Below are 13,043 nucleotides of genomic sequence, written 5' to 3'. Positions count from 1 at the left end.
AAATTACAAGTGAAAGTGAAAGTCACTCAGTTGTGTCCAACTCTTTGTGACCCCATGTACTATATAGTCCATGGAATTCTCCAGGTCAGAATACTGGAGTGGGTAGCCTTTCCCTTCTCCAGGGAATCTTCCAAACCCAGGGATCGAATCCAGGTCTCCCACATTGCAGGCAGATTCTTTACCAGCTGAGCCACCAGGGAAGCCCAAGAATACTGGAGTGGGTAGCTTATCCCTTCTCCAGCAGATCTTCCTGAGCCAGGAAATTACAAGAACTATTTACTATTTCTGAAAATGCTTACTAATAGCAATGCACATATTAATTTCTCTCTGATGTCAGAAAAGCAAAATAAACCAAGGCTTCGAAGTTAGGTAAGTTGTGAGAGATGGGGCTATCTTAGCTTTAATGGTTTTGGGAAAAAAAAAAAACCTTAACCTTAAAAAAATGATTTTATTTGGGTATATATTATTTTCTTTATTTAGCTTACTTTGAATCTGAAAGATCTACTGATATCAATGGTCCTACATCATTCTCGGAATTGAGCTGAGGGTTACTTATCAATTTACAGATAGACCCATCTGTCCAGAATGTACAGGCTTCTATCTGCAGAAAACACACTGCACAGAACAGTCAGTTGACTAACTTATCTGCAAATGGGCAAGTTCCTAATCTATTCAATGTTTTACTGAGTACTGTGCCCTAGACATGACAGATACTGTGGAGTAACTAATAATATTCATTAGCTAACAATTATTAGGCATCAAGGATATATCAGACACTGTGCAAAGCACAGTAGATGTATCATCTACTTAATTCTTATTCCAACTCCATGAGGTTGGCAAATAGCATCTTTACAATTTGGTATTATCTGGTATTGTAATCTTAACACTCTGACATATGGCTGAAAGCACATTTGATGAAGATGGCTGTATTTCATAAGAACTAGTAAAACCCTCTTTTGAAAGTGAGGTTTTATTTCTACAGAAGTTTAACTGTTACTCACCATGAAATGAGGTTGTGTTAAAATACGCTTTAGTTCCTTTGCATCGTTATTCTCAGGGTAACATGAAATTTCTTCCAATACCTAAAAAAACAAGCAAGATATAAAATAGTGTGAAGAAGATGCTAGATTGAGAAAATATAGAATTCTTTTTAAATTAAAAAGTATGAATGAATTTTTATGGCAGGCAAAATAATCATTCTAGAAAAAAAATTCATCATTTTATTCAAAGTTATTAATACATAGGAACTACATTGGTGGTAATAAAAAATAAAACAAATTGCTGTAATAGTCTCTGCCTTCATTACCCAACTATAACTCAAAAGATTATTGAAAAATACAAAACAAAATGACAAGCCTGTAATATAAATTTATTACAGGCCTAGGTAACTTAATTAAACTTAATGGGAAAATGTCTCCACAAATCTTTTTCCAAACTTACCATCAAGATGAATCTGTAGTACAAGTTGATAACAGATTTCTTTTATAATTAACAAAACTGTCCATTCCTTTCAGAAAGATTAAAATTGCAAAGGCTCAAACAAAAATAAAGAAGAGAAACACAAATACTTTCCCTTGTAGCCTGACAGAATCAATGTTATTCTCCACACTCATCTCCTCACATAGATAAAACCACGTCTTGGCAATGGTTCCTAGAATTAATTGCCAGGGCATGAAAGAGTTCTCAGTGGGCTCAGTGTTAAAGAATCAACCTGCCAATGCAGGAGACCCAGGTTTGATCCCTGGGTTGAGAAGATCCCCTGGAGAAGGGGACGGCTACCCACTCCAGTATTCTGGCCTGGGAAATCCTATGGACAGAGAAGCCTGGCAGGCTACGGCCTGTAGGCCAGGCTACAGTCTGTAGCGTAGCAGAGTTGGACCTGACTGAACAACTAAACCACCACCACCAATAGTTGAAAAAAAAAAGACACACAATCAAAAACTTTCCTCTTTTCACTCATATTTTCTTCACTAATTAGTTGCTAACATTTTCTCTGTACAGGTTTAAATGGTTTTCACATGAAATTGTTCTTCAAAAGAGATCCTTTACCAGTAGAATGGAGTTTACCCATTTAAAATTTGATTATGTGACACGAGCCCCAGGGAAGTCCTCTGTTCCTTTTCAGAGTAAACCCATTACTGCAGTTGTAATTATAGATAGTTGGATTCAGAGTGGTTATACACAGTGCACTCAATTCTAAAAGTCAAGCTGAGGGAGGTGGGAGAGGGGTTCAGGATGGGGAACACACGTAAATCCATGGCTGATTCATATCAATGTATGGCAAAAACCACTACAATATTGTAAAGTAATTAGCCTCCAACTAATATAAATAAATGAAGAAAAAAAAAAAGTCAAGCTGATCAACGACTGCTGAAGCAGTACTGGCTGTCAGGGGCATGCAAGCCATGTACCCACCAGGAGTCTCTTGACTTGCCTTTGAGAGTCCTACAACTGGAGCAGGAAGGGATGTTTTGAGATCACTTAGCCTAAGATTAGATGTTAGCTAGTGCTACTCAGTCACCTTCTCAGGTAAGAACAAACCAATGAAAACTACAAGATCCCTTTCTTATTGAAATGTACTCTTAACTTGTGCTGATTAGGTTGTTAATTCATATTGTTTAATGATAATAAGCCAATTCTCCTTTGGTGTATTTTATGCTTTGAGTTTTTTACCAAACAAAAGATGAAACAATATACTCTCTCTGGTTCTCTGTTACTCTCACAGCCTATGATTTTAAGCACTGCAGTGTGGTCTCCTAATTTAGAGAGAGTCTCTTCTGACTGTTGCCGCCTCTATTTCCTTGGTCTTGCTTCTCAGTGAATATATATTTTCCAGTACAGGTGTTGTGTTTAAAATCTGATCGGGAAGGAATTAGGTCTTCATATTCTTTCACATAGTAATTCACTTTATAAGAAAAATAATCTTTTTCAAAGGAAAATATTTCTTTGGATAAAGACTTCTATGAAATCAAAAAGTGAAAAAAAATCTCATTAGGTGTCTAACAATGGAGGCATTGTTAATTCATTATAATTTAGTAATAGCAAAGAAAAAACTATGCCAATATTAGAACTTATTTACAAAGACCAAGTAGAAGCATGGAAAATGCTTATTAAATTACATTAGGTTAAAAGAAAGATTGGGGCTTCCCTGATGGCTGAGATGGTAAAGAATCTGCCTGCAATGCAGGACACTCGGGTTTGATCCCTGGGTCGGGAAGATCCCTGGGTCGGGAAGATCCCCTGGAGAAGGGAATGACTACCCACTCCAGTATTCTTGGCTGGGAAATCCCATGGACAGAGGAGCCTGGTGGTCTACAGCCCATGGGGTCACAAAGAGTCGGACACGACTGAGCGACTAACACTTTCACTTTTCAACAGAAAGATACATTTTGATTGTAACTACAAAAAATTTATATGCAAATGATAGTGAATAGAAAAGGGGAAGTGAAAATGAAAATTACTGTGTAAGGAGATGGGATTATAGGTGAATTTCTACTTTCCAAACTTTCTGCAATATCATGTTTCTATAATAAAAAAGTTAAAAGTTTGTGAAAGATGTACATTAACTGGCAATTTATAAAAATGACTTCTCTCTGAAGTTAGCTGCTGTAAATATTTAATTAACTTTCGAATATTACCACCTTAAAAAAAGCAACCCAAATTTTCACAGCACATCTATTTCCACCAAGTGTGGTAAAATAACTTTTTCCTTCTTTTTAAAAAAGAGAAGTAAAATCAATATGCTAACCTGTTGAAGTTTACATAGCAGAACCAGAACTAGAAATCCAGGCAACGTTGCTGCTGAGATTTCTTTTTTCTCTTCTGTATGTAAATACTCAGTGATAAACTTAGAAATACTAAATCTGAGTATTATAGCTGTGACTTCAAGGAAACTGCCACTTACTGTGTGGCAGAAACATTTTCATTAAAGGTGCACATATGAAACCCAAATACATTTACAAAATACTTATCACTTACCTCTTTGGCTCTCTGTACTGCATCGCTTGGAGGATTCCTGATTTGTGGTGAAGACTTCGTGTTAATTTTGTCATACAGCTAAAAGCAAAGGAGAATATCCAATCAACATTCATAATTCTTGGCTAAAATTCAAAGCTTCATATTTATTATCTCACGAAACAATATTTTCCCCTTAAAAAGGCATGCTGATGACTGCAGTGGGATGTTCTTCTTAAATCTCTTATTCATTCAAATGAGACTTGTCAGGATGAGTGCTACGCCTATCTTTTAAAAAATCATCAATATTTCAGTAATCACAGCATTTTTTCCCTCTGATAGAAGTGACATTTAATAAAATGAATAGAGAGTAGAAAGAAAGAATGCTTTCTGGCCAAGACATGTCTGAAGGAATTTTCACAGAAATCTAAATCTTGGGAAAGGGCAAACCCAACTCCTTCTAGGAAGGAATGTTCTCATGAAAGGTTTATACTTGTTTTACTAGGGCTGTTCATTAACAGTATCTGTGCTGGCATCCTTCAGCAAGAAATTAAGGACACAAACCTTTTTCCTTTTTAACCTGTAAATTCATAGATTACAAGAAGACACTGAAAAGAATCGGTATTTTAAAAACTCCACAAATCTAAATGATCCAAAATTTAACTTTCTGAAGAAATTTTTTTAGAGAAAAATGCCTGTAGTGTAGAAATGCAACTAAAATATTACTTTCTGCCTCAGATGAAACATCTCATTCAGCAGTCTGCTTTGAAAAGTAAAAAGCTGAAAATGATCTTGGCTAGTCTGCCACTTCTATTTCCTAACTTCTCTAAAATAGGTGGGGGGTTTTGGAGGATTGGTTTTGGTTTTTTTTTCTTTCCTCTCCTTCTACGTGTACCAGTGCCAGTGCAGAGGTCAAATACTGTAAACATTCTCCAGATTACAGTTAGACTTGTTTATACTGATGCAAGATAAAACTTTATGACTTGTAAATATTTGAGCCATACTATACATAAAAATTCCTAATGACTGACAGGCAGACAGATAGGACAAATAAATAAATAAAGCCTAATGATAGCAATGTGAAGATATAGCAGTGATCATTTGAAAATGTCAGCATTAAGAAAGTACTACTAAATTAGAGCTTAAATAAATAATGTAAGAAGCACTGGGAAGACCCAGAGGGATGGGATGGAGAGGGAGGCGGGAGGGGGGATCGGGATGGGGAACACATGTAAATCCATGGCTGATTCATGTCAATGTATGGCAAAAACCACTACAATATTGTAAAATAATTAGCCTCCAACTAATAAAAATAAACGGAAAAAAAAGAAGGCTAGTAAAATATTGGTCTAAAGTATTATATTAACATTTAGAGAACTAGCAATATGTGGCTCATTTATAAATGTTTGCTCAAATCCCTGTAGCATACATGAGCGCAGTCTCTGTCCTCTGAATGGCTTTCATCTGTAAAGATTGTGAATTCTGAAATTTGGAACCAGTGAATATTATTTTTCAATAGAAATAATATTATATACCGTGTCGGTTCCCAGACTAGTCTATAGAGACAAATTAAATACTGTACATCTGCAATAAAAAGTAGGAGGGGAAAAGAACCCAACCCTCCAAAAGTAAGGAATTGTAAGTTAAAAATAAAAAACCACATTTAAAATAGCTAACACTTAGACTTCCCTGGTAGCTCAGGCTGTAAAATAGCTAACACTTAAAATATCACCTGACATGTCATCATATTAATAATCAAAATAAAAAATATACATGGATAATGAAAAGAGTTTTAAAACTCTTGAATGCTGTTTAAAAACAGACCAAATTTAATTTGAAGCTTTATAAGTTGTCGGCACTGTCATTTATAATTACAATGTTTTTATAATGCCTAATTTTACCATAAAGAGTCTTGCCTTTTTCTTGACCAACTGAAAGTCGCTCAGTCGTGTCCAACTCTTTGTGACCTCATGGACTATACAGTCCATGGAATTCTCCAGGCCAGAATACTGGAGTGGGTAGCCTTTCCCTTCTTCAGGGGATCTTCTCAACGCAGGGATTGAATCCAGGTCTCCAGCATTGTGGGAGGATTCTTTACCAGCTGAGCCACAAGGGAAGCCCAAAAATACTAGAGTGGGTAGTGTATCCCTTCTCCAGTGGATCTTCCCAACCCAGGAATCAAGCCGGGGTCTCCTGCACTGCAGGCAAATTCTTTATCAACTGAGCTATCAGGGAAGCCCTGCCTGACCAAGGACTATTACTAATGTTACTTTCAAAAATTTCAACCATTATTAATTTCTATTTACACATTTAATAAATGCACATTAGTTTTTAACTCACAAAGCAACAAAAATTCCAAGCTCCCAGAATCACTCTATCACTGGAGGCTTTTTATTTTTGGCTTGGTCTTACAATGTGGTTCCTTGGGTGAGTGAATCTTGAGAACAAAGGTGGGCTCTCTTTGTTTATTACCCACCCTTTGTCGCCTGCCCCCATCTATCATATACAAAGTATACTTAGAATGATGGGGTTTGGGGACTTGGCCTGCTGTCTTAGACTTTCAGTTAAAGCCCACAGCTAAGCTGCCAGGCCATCCCTCTAGGACTTGCTGAAAGGTAGCTAAATTGGTCCTTCCATACTCATCCCAGCACCCTATTTTGCCTGACATGTGGTGTTTGGGGTCCCAAGTATAAAGAGCATCTTTCCTGGTTGGAAGCTGCCTGGGGCAGTCCTTGATGGCAGGGTGAGAGGTCAATAGCAGGGCAGCCCGCACTTGCACTGTATGTTGTGGCAAGAATGTGTGTTTCCCCAATACCATTCACCATTGCAACAAAAAGAATAAAATACTTAGGAGTATATCTACCTAAAGAAACAAAAGACCTATACATAGAAAACTATAAAACACTGATGAAAGAAATCAAAGAGGACACAAATAGATGGAGAAACATACCCTGTTCATGGATTGGAAGAATCAATATTGTCAAAATGGCTATTCTACACAAAGCAATCTATAGATTCAATGCAATCCCTATCAAGCTACCAACGGTATTTTTCACAGAACTAGAACAAATAATTTCACAATTTGTATGGAAATACAAAAAACCTCGAATAGCCAAAGGAATCTTGAGAAAGAAGAATGGAACTGGAGGAATCATCCTGCCTGACTTCAGACTCTACTACAAAGCCACAGTCATCAAGACAGTATGGTACTGGCACAAAGACAGAAATATAGATCAATGGAACAGAATAGAAAGCCCAGAGATAAATCCACCCACCTATGGACACCTTATCTTTGACAAAGGAGGCAAGGATATTCAATGGAAAAAAGACAACCTCTTTAACAAGTGGTGCTGGGAAAACTGGTCAATCACTTGTAAAAGAATGAAACTAGAACACTTTCTAACACCATACACAAAAATAAACTCAAAATGGATTAAAGATCTAAATGTAAGACCAGAAACTATAAAACTCCTAGAGGAGAACATAGGCAAAACACTCTCCGACATAAATCACAGCAAGATCCTCTATAACCCACCTCCCAGAATATTGGAAATAAAAGCAAAAATAAACAAATGGGACCTAATGAAACTTAAAAGCTTTTGCACAACAAAGGAAACTATAAGTAAGGTGAAAAGACAGCCCTCAGATTGGGAGAAAATAATAGCAAACGAAGAAACAGACAAAGGATTAATCTCAAAAATATACAAGCAACTCCTGAAGCTCAATTCCAGAAAAACAAATGACCCAATCAAAAAATGGGCCAAAGAACTAAACAGACATTTCTCCAAAGAAGACATACAGATGGCTAACAAACACATGAAAAGATGCTCAACATCACTCATTATCAGAGAAATGCAAATCAAAACCACAATGAGGTACCATTACACGCCAGTCAGGATAGCTGCTATCCAAAAGTCTACAAGCAATAAACGCTGGAGAGGGTGTGGAGAAAAGGGAACCCTCTTACACTGCTGGTGGGAATGCAAACTAGTACAGCCACTATGGAAAACAGTGTGGAGATTTCTTAAAAAACTGGAAATAGAACTGCCATATGACCCAGCAATCCCACTCCTGGGCATACACACTGAGGAAACCAGATCTGAAAGAGACACGTGCACCCCAATGTTCATCGCAGCACTGTTTATAATAGCCAGACATGGAAGCAACCTAGATGCCCATCAGCAGATGAATGGATAAGGAAGCTGTGGTACATATACACCATGGAATATTACTCAGCCGTTAAAAAGAATTCATTTGAACCAGTTCTAATGAGATGGATGAAACTGGAGCCCATTATACAGAGTGAAGTAAGCCAGAGAGATAAAGAACATTACAGCATACTAACACATATATATGGAATTTAGAAAGATGGTAACGATAACCCTATATGCAAAACAGAAAAAGAGACACAGATGTACAGAACAGACTTTTGGACTCTGTGGGAGAAGGTGAGGGTGGGATGTTTCGAAAGAACAGCATGTATACTATCTATGGTGAAACAGATCACCAGCCCAGGTGGGATGCATGAGACAAGTGCTCGGGCCTGGTGCACTGGGAAGACCCAGAGGAATCGGGTGGAGAGGGAGGTGGGAGGGGGGATCGGGATGGGGAATACGTGTAACTCCATGGCTGATTCATGTCAATGTATGACAAAACCCACTGAAATGTTGTGAAGTAATTAGCCTCCAACTAATAAAAAAAAAAATTAAAAAAAAAAAAAAAAAGAATGTGTGTTTCCTGTGAGTCCAGGAGCTGCCTCAGAATGTAATCTGGCTAGAGCCATCTTGGTGGAACCCTGACCAAGAGGGTTGTCTGCACAGAGCAAGGGGACCCAGAAGTGCCTGTGGGGTCACGGCTGAAGGCAGGAGCTGAGAGGGTGCTGCCGGGGCCAGCTGCAGAGTACACCAATGACGCAGAGGCAATCTGGGACTGAGACAACATCTGGATGCCTGCCACACCCTAGGCGCTAACAGCCAAGAGAGCACTGGCTGCCTGAGGGACATGACTACAGGACCTGCTGTTTAAGTGTTTTTTCTCTTTTCTATGATAAGACAGACTCTTGAGTCCTTTGACATTCAGAACAGCACCTACTATGAGACTGAGTACATAGTAGATGTTTAATAAATGTTTCTTAAAAAAAAAAAGAGTATTTAACTGGTGTATAGGAACTGTAAATGGATAATTAAAAAAAAAAGAAACAGAGCAGGAATACTTATTTTAACTTCTTTCTTTAGGAACCACATATCATGGATCATCTTTCTGACTGCACAGTTAAAAGCCTTCCCTCAAAATTAAGAAAGAAATTTTGACCACATTTAATTCTTTTAGTTTTTTTGCTATGCTTCAGGCCCGACTTCAAAAATTTTTCAATGTAAAAGAGATCTTAGATGTTGACATGATTCAACTCCTCCATTTTAAAAAAGAGAGAGCTGACATCCGGTGACATGAAGTAAGCACACAGCATCCGGGAGCCAGAGTAGCAGGGAAGAGACCGGCCTCCTGATGTGTGCTGTTCTTTCTCTCACGCAACAGTACCATGGCTTGTATTAGAATTCAGTAACACAGTCTCATGAGAGGGAGACACCGTCAGCAAATATTTGGGGAAAGAACTGTAGAAAATGCCATTTATAGGCTGTAGGGAAAAAAAAGTAATTAACTAAATGTGATTGGAAAGATATTAGGCAATCAATTGCAAGCCTTGCCCTATTAAAGAAAGTTTAGAATCCTCGTCCTTGCCCGGCCAAATGATGAACATTTCAGGTTTGTGGGCCATATGGACTCTGTCACAACCACTCAATCCTGCTGTGTGTGAAGGCAGCCATTAATATTCCATAAATGAATGTGCATGGCTGGGTTCCCATAAAACTTTATTTACAAAAACAGGTGGCTGGCTGGATTTGGCCTGACAGCTGTAGTTGCCAACACGTGCTCTAGAAGCTCAAATTGAAGGTGAACTGAAATGATAAAAATATTTCCGTTGGTTGGTTGCTTCCCTGCCATCTGAAGACTTCAAGTGTGTTTGTAAAGCTGAGGTGTAGAGGGTGAGGAAGAGGGAGGAAAGAATGTTAATAAACTATTCCTAGAGAGAAAACAAGAATGAATGTCTTAGGGTTTTTCTCTTTCTAATGCAATTATAGTTACGCAAGTTCAGCACTTTTTATTAAAATGCACACACGCACACACACAGCCCAAGGCAAAACGAGGAAATGTGAACAGCTGCAAGGGGAACAGACTGTTTCACACTGTGTCACTCCCAGACAGGCCTGCTTACTGCCAGTGTCTGGCGCTGGGTCATATACGACCCCACACGGCTGCATGGACACGCTTCATCTGTCTGTCTTAAGGAGTATAAAAGCACAGTTCCGTTAAGAGGCCACATTCTATATTTGAGATGGGTTGTTTTTGTATAAAAGCAGAATAAAGCTGGTGGTCATACTAAATTGAACTCTGCTGAGATTGTACTTTCAAACATAATGATGGTGAAATAAGTTAATATCATTTTTTTATTTACATGCAAAACAATAAATCAAGTTTCTTTTTTTGTTTTTAAACCCTACTCCATGGTACCTTACTGTCTTCTGATTTCTTTCATCAAATAGAAGCTTCTGTTTTGTTCATAGTTTATACACAGCACTTAGCAGTATCAACATTTAAAATGGAATGGTTGGTGGAGAACCTATAAAATGACTATCACCAGGTCAGATGTCCCACTAACTTTCTAGCAGAGAGAAAACCAAACCTTAAGGACCAGAATATACTTTAGATGAGAAAGATTATGACTTTTGCAACTAGGCTATAGATGTGAGCCAAATAATGAATGGGTTTGTAGAGCTGCTGGAACACAAAAGTTCATTAAGCTACCACCATCTTACCACCTAAATCAAAGATATCAAAGAGAGTCCCTGCTGGAAAAGAATTAAAGTTTTCAAGAGTCAAATATTTAGCTGCAAATTATGCAATGAAATGTGTCTGTAATCTTAGTAAAAAGATAATAACAGTGTTCACAAGTCTATACTGCACAACAATAATGGGAATTGAAATGACTTGCTCTGGAAACAGACTATCAAATTAAGAATTTCTTAATAGTTGCTGTGAAGAAGCTAGGTGATTAGGAACAAAGTTCCAATGTTGCATCTTTTCAATGAACCCAGCAGATCAGCCATTGATATCCAACAGTATTTTAAAAAATACATTTGAGAACTGGAAAAATGTTAGGGAAAGGTGATTTAATACTAAAATATAAGGAACTGATATTCAACTACTGTGCTGGAGGTGGTCTTCTGAAGCTAGAAATCAGAGAACATCTGAGCTCTAAAGAACTACTTTTCCTGCTCAAGTTTATGTATCAACTCACTGTCTTTAGGTTAAAAATATAAAAATGTCCTCTCAAAGATCTTTAGTGTCATTAAACATGACACAGTCACAAAATGAAAAGACAACCTACTGAATGGGATAAAATACTTGCAAATACTATGACTGATAAGGGGCTAATATCCAACATTTATAAATAACACATATACAACTCAACATCAAAAAAAAAAAAAGAAAAGAAAAAAAAATAACCACAATGTGATTAAAAAAATGGGCAGAAGAACTGAATAGGCAATTTTCCAAAGAGGAAATGCAGATGACCAACAGGCACATGAAAAGACACTCAGCATTGCTAATCATCAGGGAATTGAAAATGATAACCTCAGTGAAATATCACCTCACACCTGTTAGAATGGCTATCATCAAAAAGAACATAAATAACAAATGTTGGTGAGGATGTGGAGAAAAGGGGACCCTAGTATGCTGTTGGCAGGAATGTAAATTGGTACAGCCACTGTGGAAAATAGTATGGAGGTTCCTCAAAGAACTAAAAATACAACTACCATATGATCTAGCAATTCTATTCCTGGCTATGTTTCTTAAAAAAAAAAAACAACACTAATTGGAAAAGATACATGCACCCCAATGTTCATAGCAGCATTATCTACAATTGCCAAACTATGGAAGCAACCCAAGTGTCCATCAATAGATGAATGGATAAAGAAGATGTGGTGTGCGTGCATGCGTGCGCACACACGGACACACACACACACACACACAATGGAATACCACACAGTCATAAAAAGTGTGAAACCTTGCCATTTGCAGCAGGCATTATGCTAAGTGAAATAAATCAGACAGAGAAAGACAAATACTGTATGATATCACTTCTAGGTGGAATCTAAAAATAAAACAAACTAGTGAATATAATAAAAAAGAAAGACACATAGAGAACAAACCAGTGATTACCAGTGAGGAGGGGATTAACAGGGATAAACTATTAGGTATAAAGTAAGCTACAAGGATATACTGTACAACACAGGAATATAGCCAGCATTTTATAATAACTATGGACTATAATCTTTAAAAATTGTGAATAACTAATTGTACTGTGCTGTGCTATGCTTAGTTGCTTAGTCATGTCTGACAATTTGCGACCCTATGGACTATAGCCTGCCAGGCTCCTCTGTCCATGGGGATTCTCCAGGCAGGAATACTGGAGTGGGTTGCCATACCCTCCTCCAGGGGATCTTCCCAACCCAGGGATGCAACCTAGGTCTCCTGCACTGCAGGCAGATTCTTTACCATCTGAGCCACCAAGGAAGCCCCACTAATTGTACACCTGTAACATATAATATTATATGCCAACTATACTTCAGTTTAAAACAATGACATAGTTGAAACTTGGAAAACAGCAGTATATTTTACAGTGGTGTAAAGATTGTGTGATGGGAAACATTAAGTGTGAAATAAACACACTACAAAATTTAAAATGGCATTTTCAAATATTTTAGGAGCTACAATTAAACTTTCGGAAGAACTTATATAGCCTGTCTATCTTACAAACCTAAAGACGATTATGCATCATTGGGATATTATGATGTAGAAAAGGAAATTAAATCACTGAAGGCACTTTGCTCTCACAGGATTAAATAATGCCTATTCTATCAGCATAAAAAATTTCCTAACAGTTTATATTTTGTAAAATTTATAAAAATCAATTCAATTAAAATAATTGAAGAAAGCACTCAAAGATTAGCCATGCCGATGACTCTCTG

At 37.5% G+C, this 13,043-nt stretch overlaps 1 protein-coding gene across 12 annotated transcripts in view; it reads right to left on the bottom strand.

Moving 5' to 3' along the window:
- The window catches only part of CASK (calcium/calmodulin dependent serine protein kinase), a 386,525-nt gene that overhangs the window by 63,273 nt on the left and 310,209 nt on the right, over positions 1 to 13,043 (bottom strand). For all 12 annotated transcript variants that reach the window (XM_061136699.1, XM_061136701.1, XM_061136702.1 and 9 more), the window contains 2 exons: positions 3,979 to 4,056; positions 1,002 to 1,082 (listed from right to left, as the gene is read on the bottom strand). In XM_061136699.1, coding sequence (XP_060992682.1) covers positions 1,002 to 1,082; positions 3,979 to 4,056 — 159 coding nt within the window. The remainder of the gene's footprint in view (positions 1 to 1,001; positions 1,083 to 3,978; positions 4,057 to 13,043) is intronic.

This window comes from Dama dama, chromosome X (genome assembly GCF_033118175.1).
Source record: "Dama dama isolate Ldn47 chromosome X, ASM3311817v1, whole genome shotgun sequence".
Lineage (NCBI taxonomy): Eukaryota > Metazoa > Chordata > Mammalia > Artiodactyla > Cervidae > Dama > Dama dama.
The sequence above is the reverse complement of the archived record's forward strand: the minus strand, read 5'-3'. Positions and strand labels throughout refer to the sequence as shown.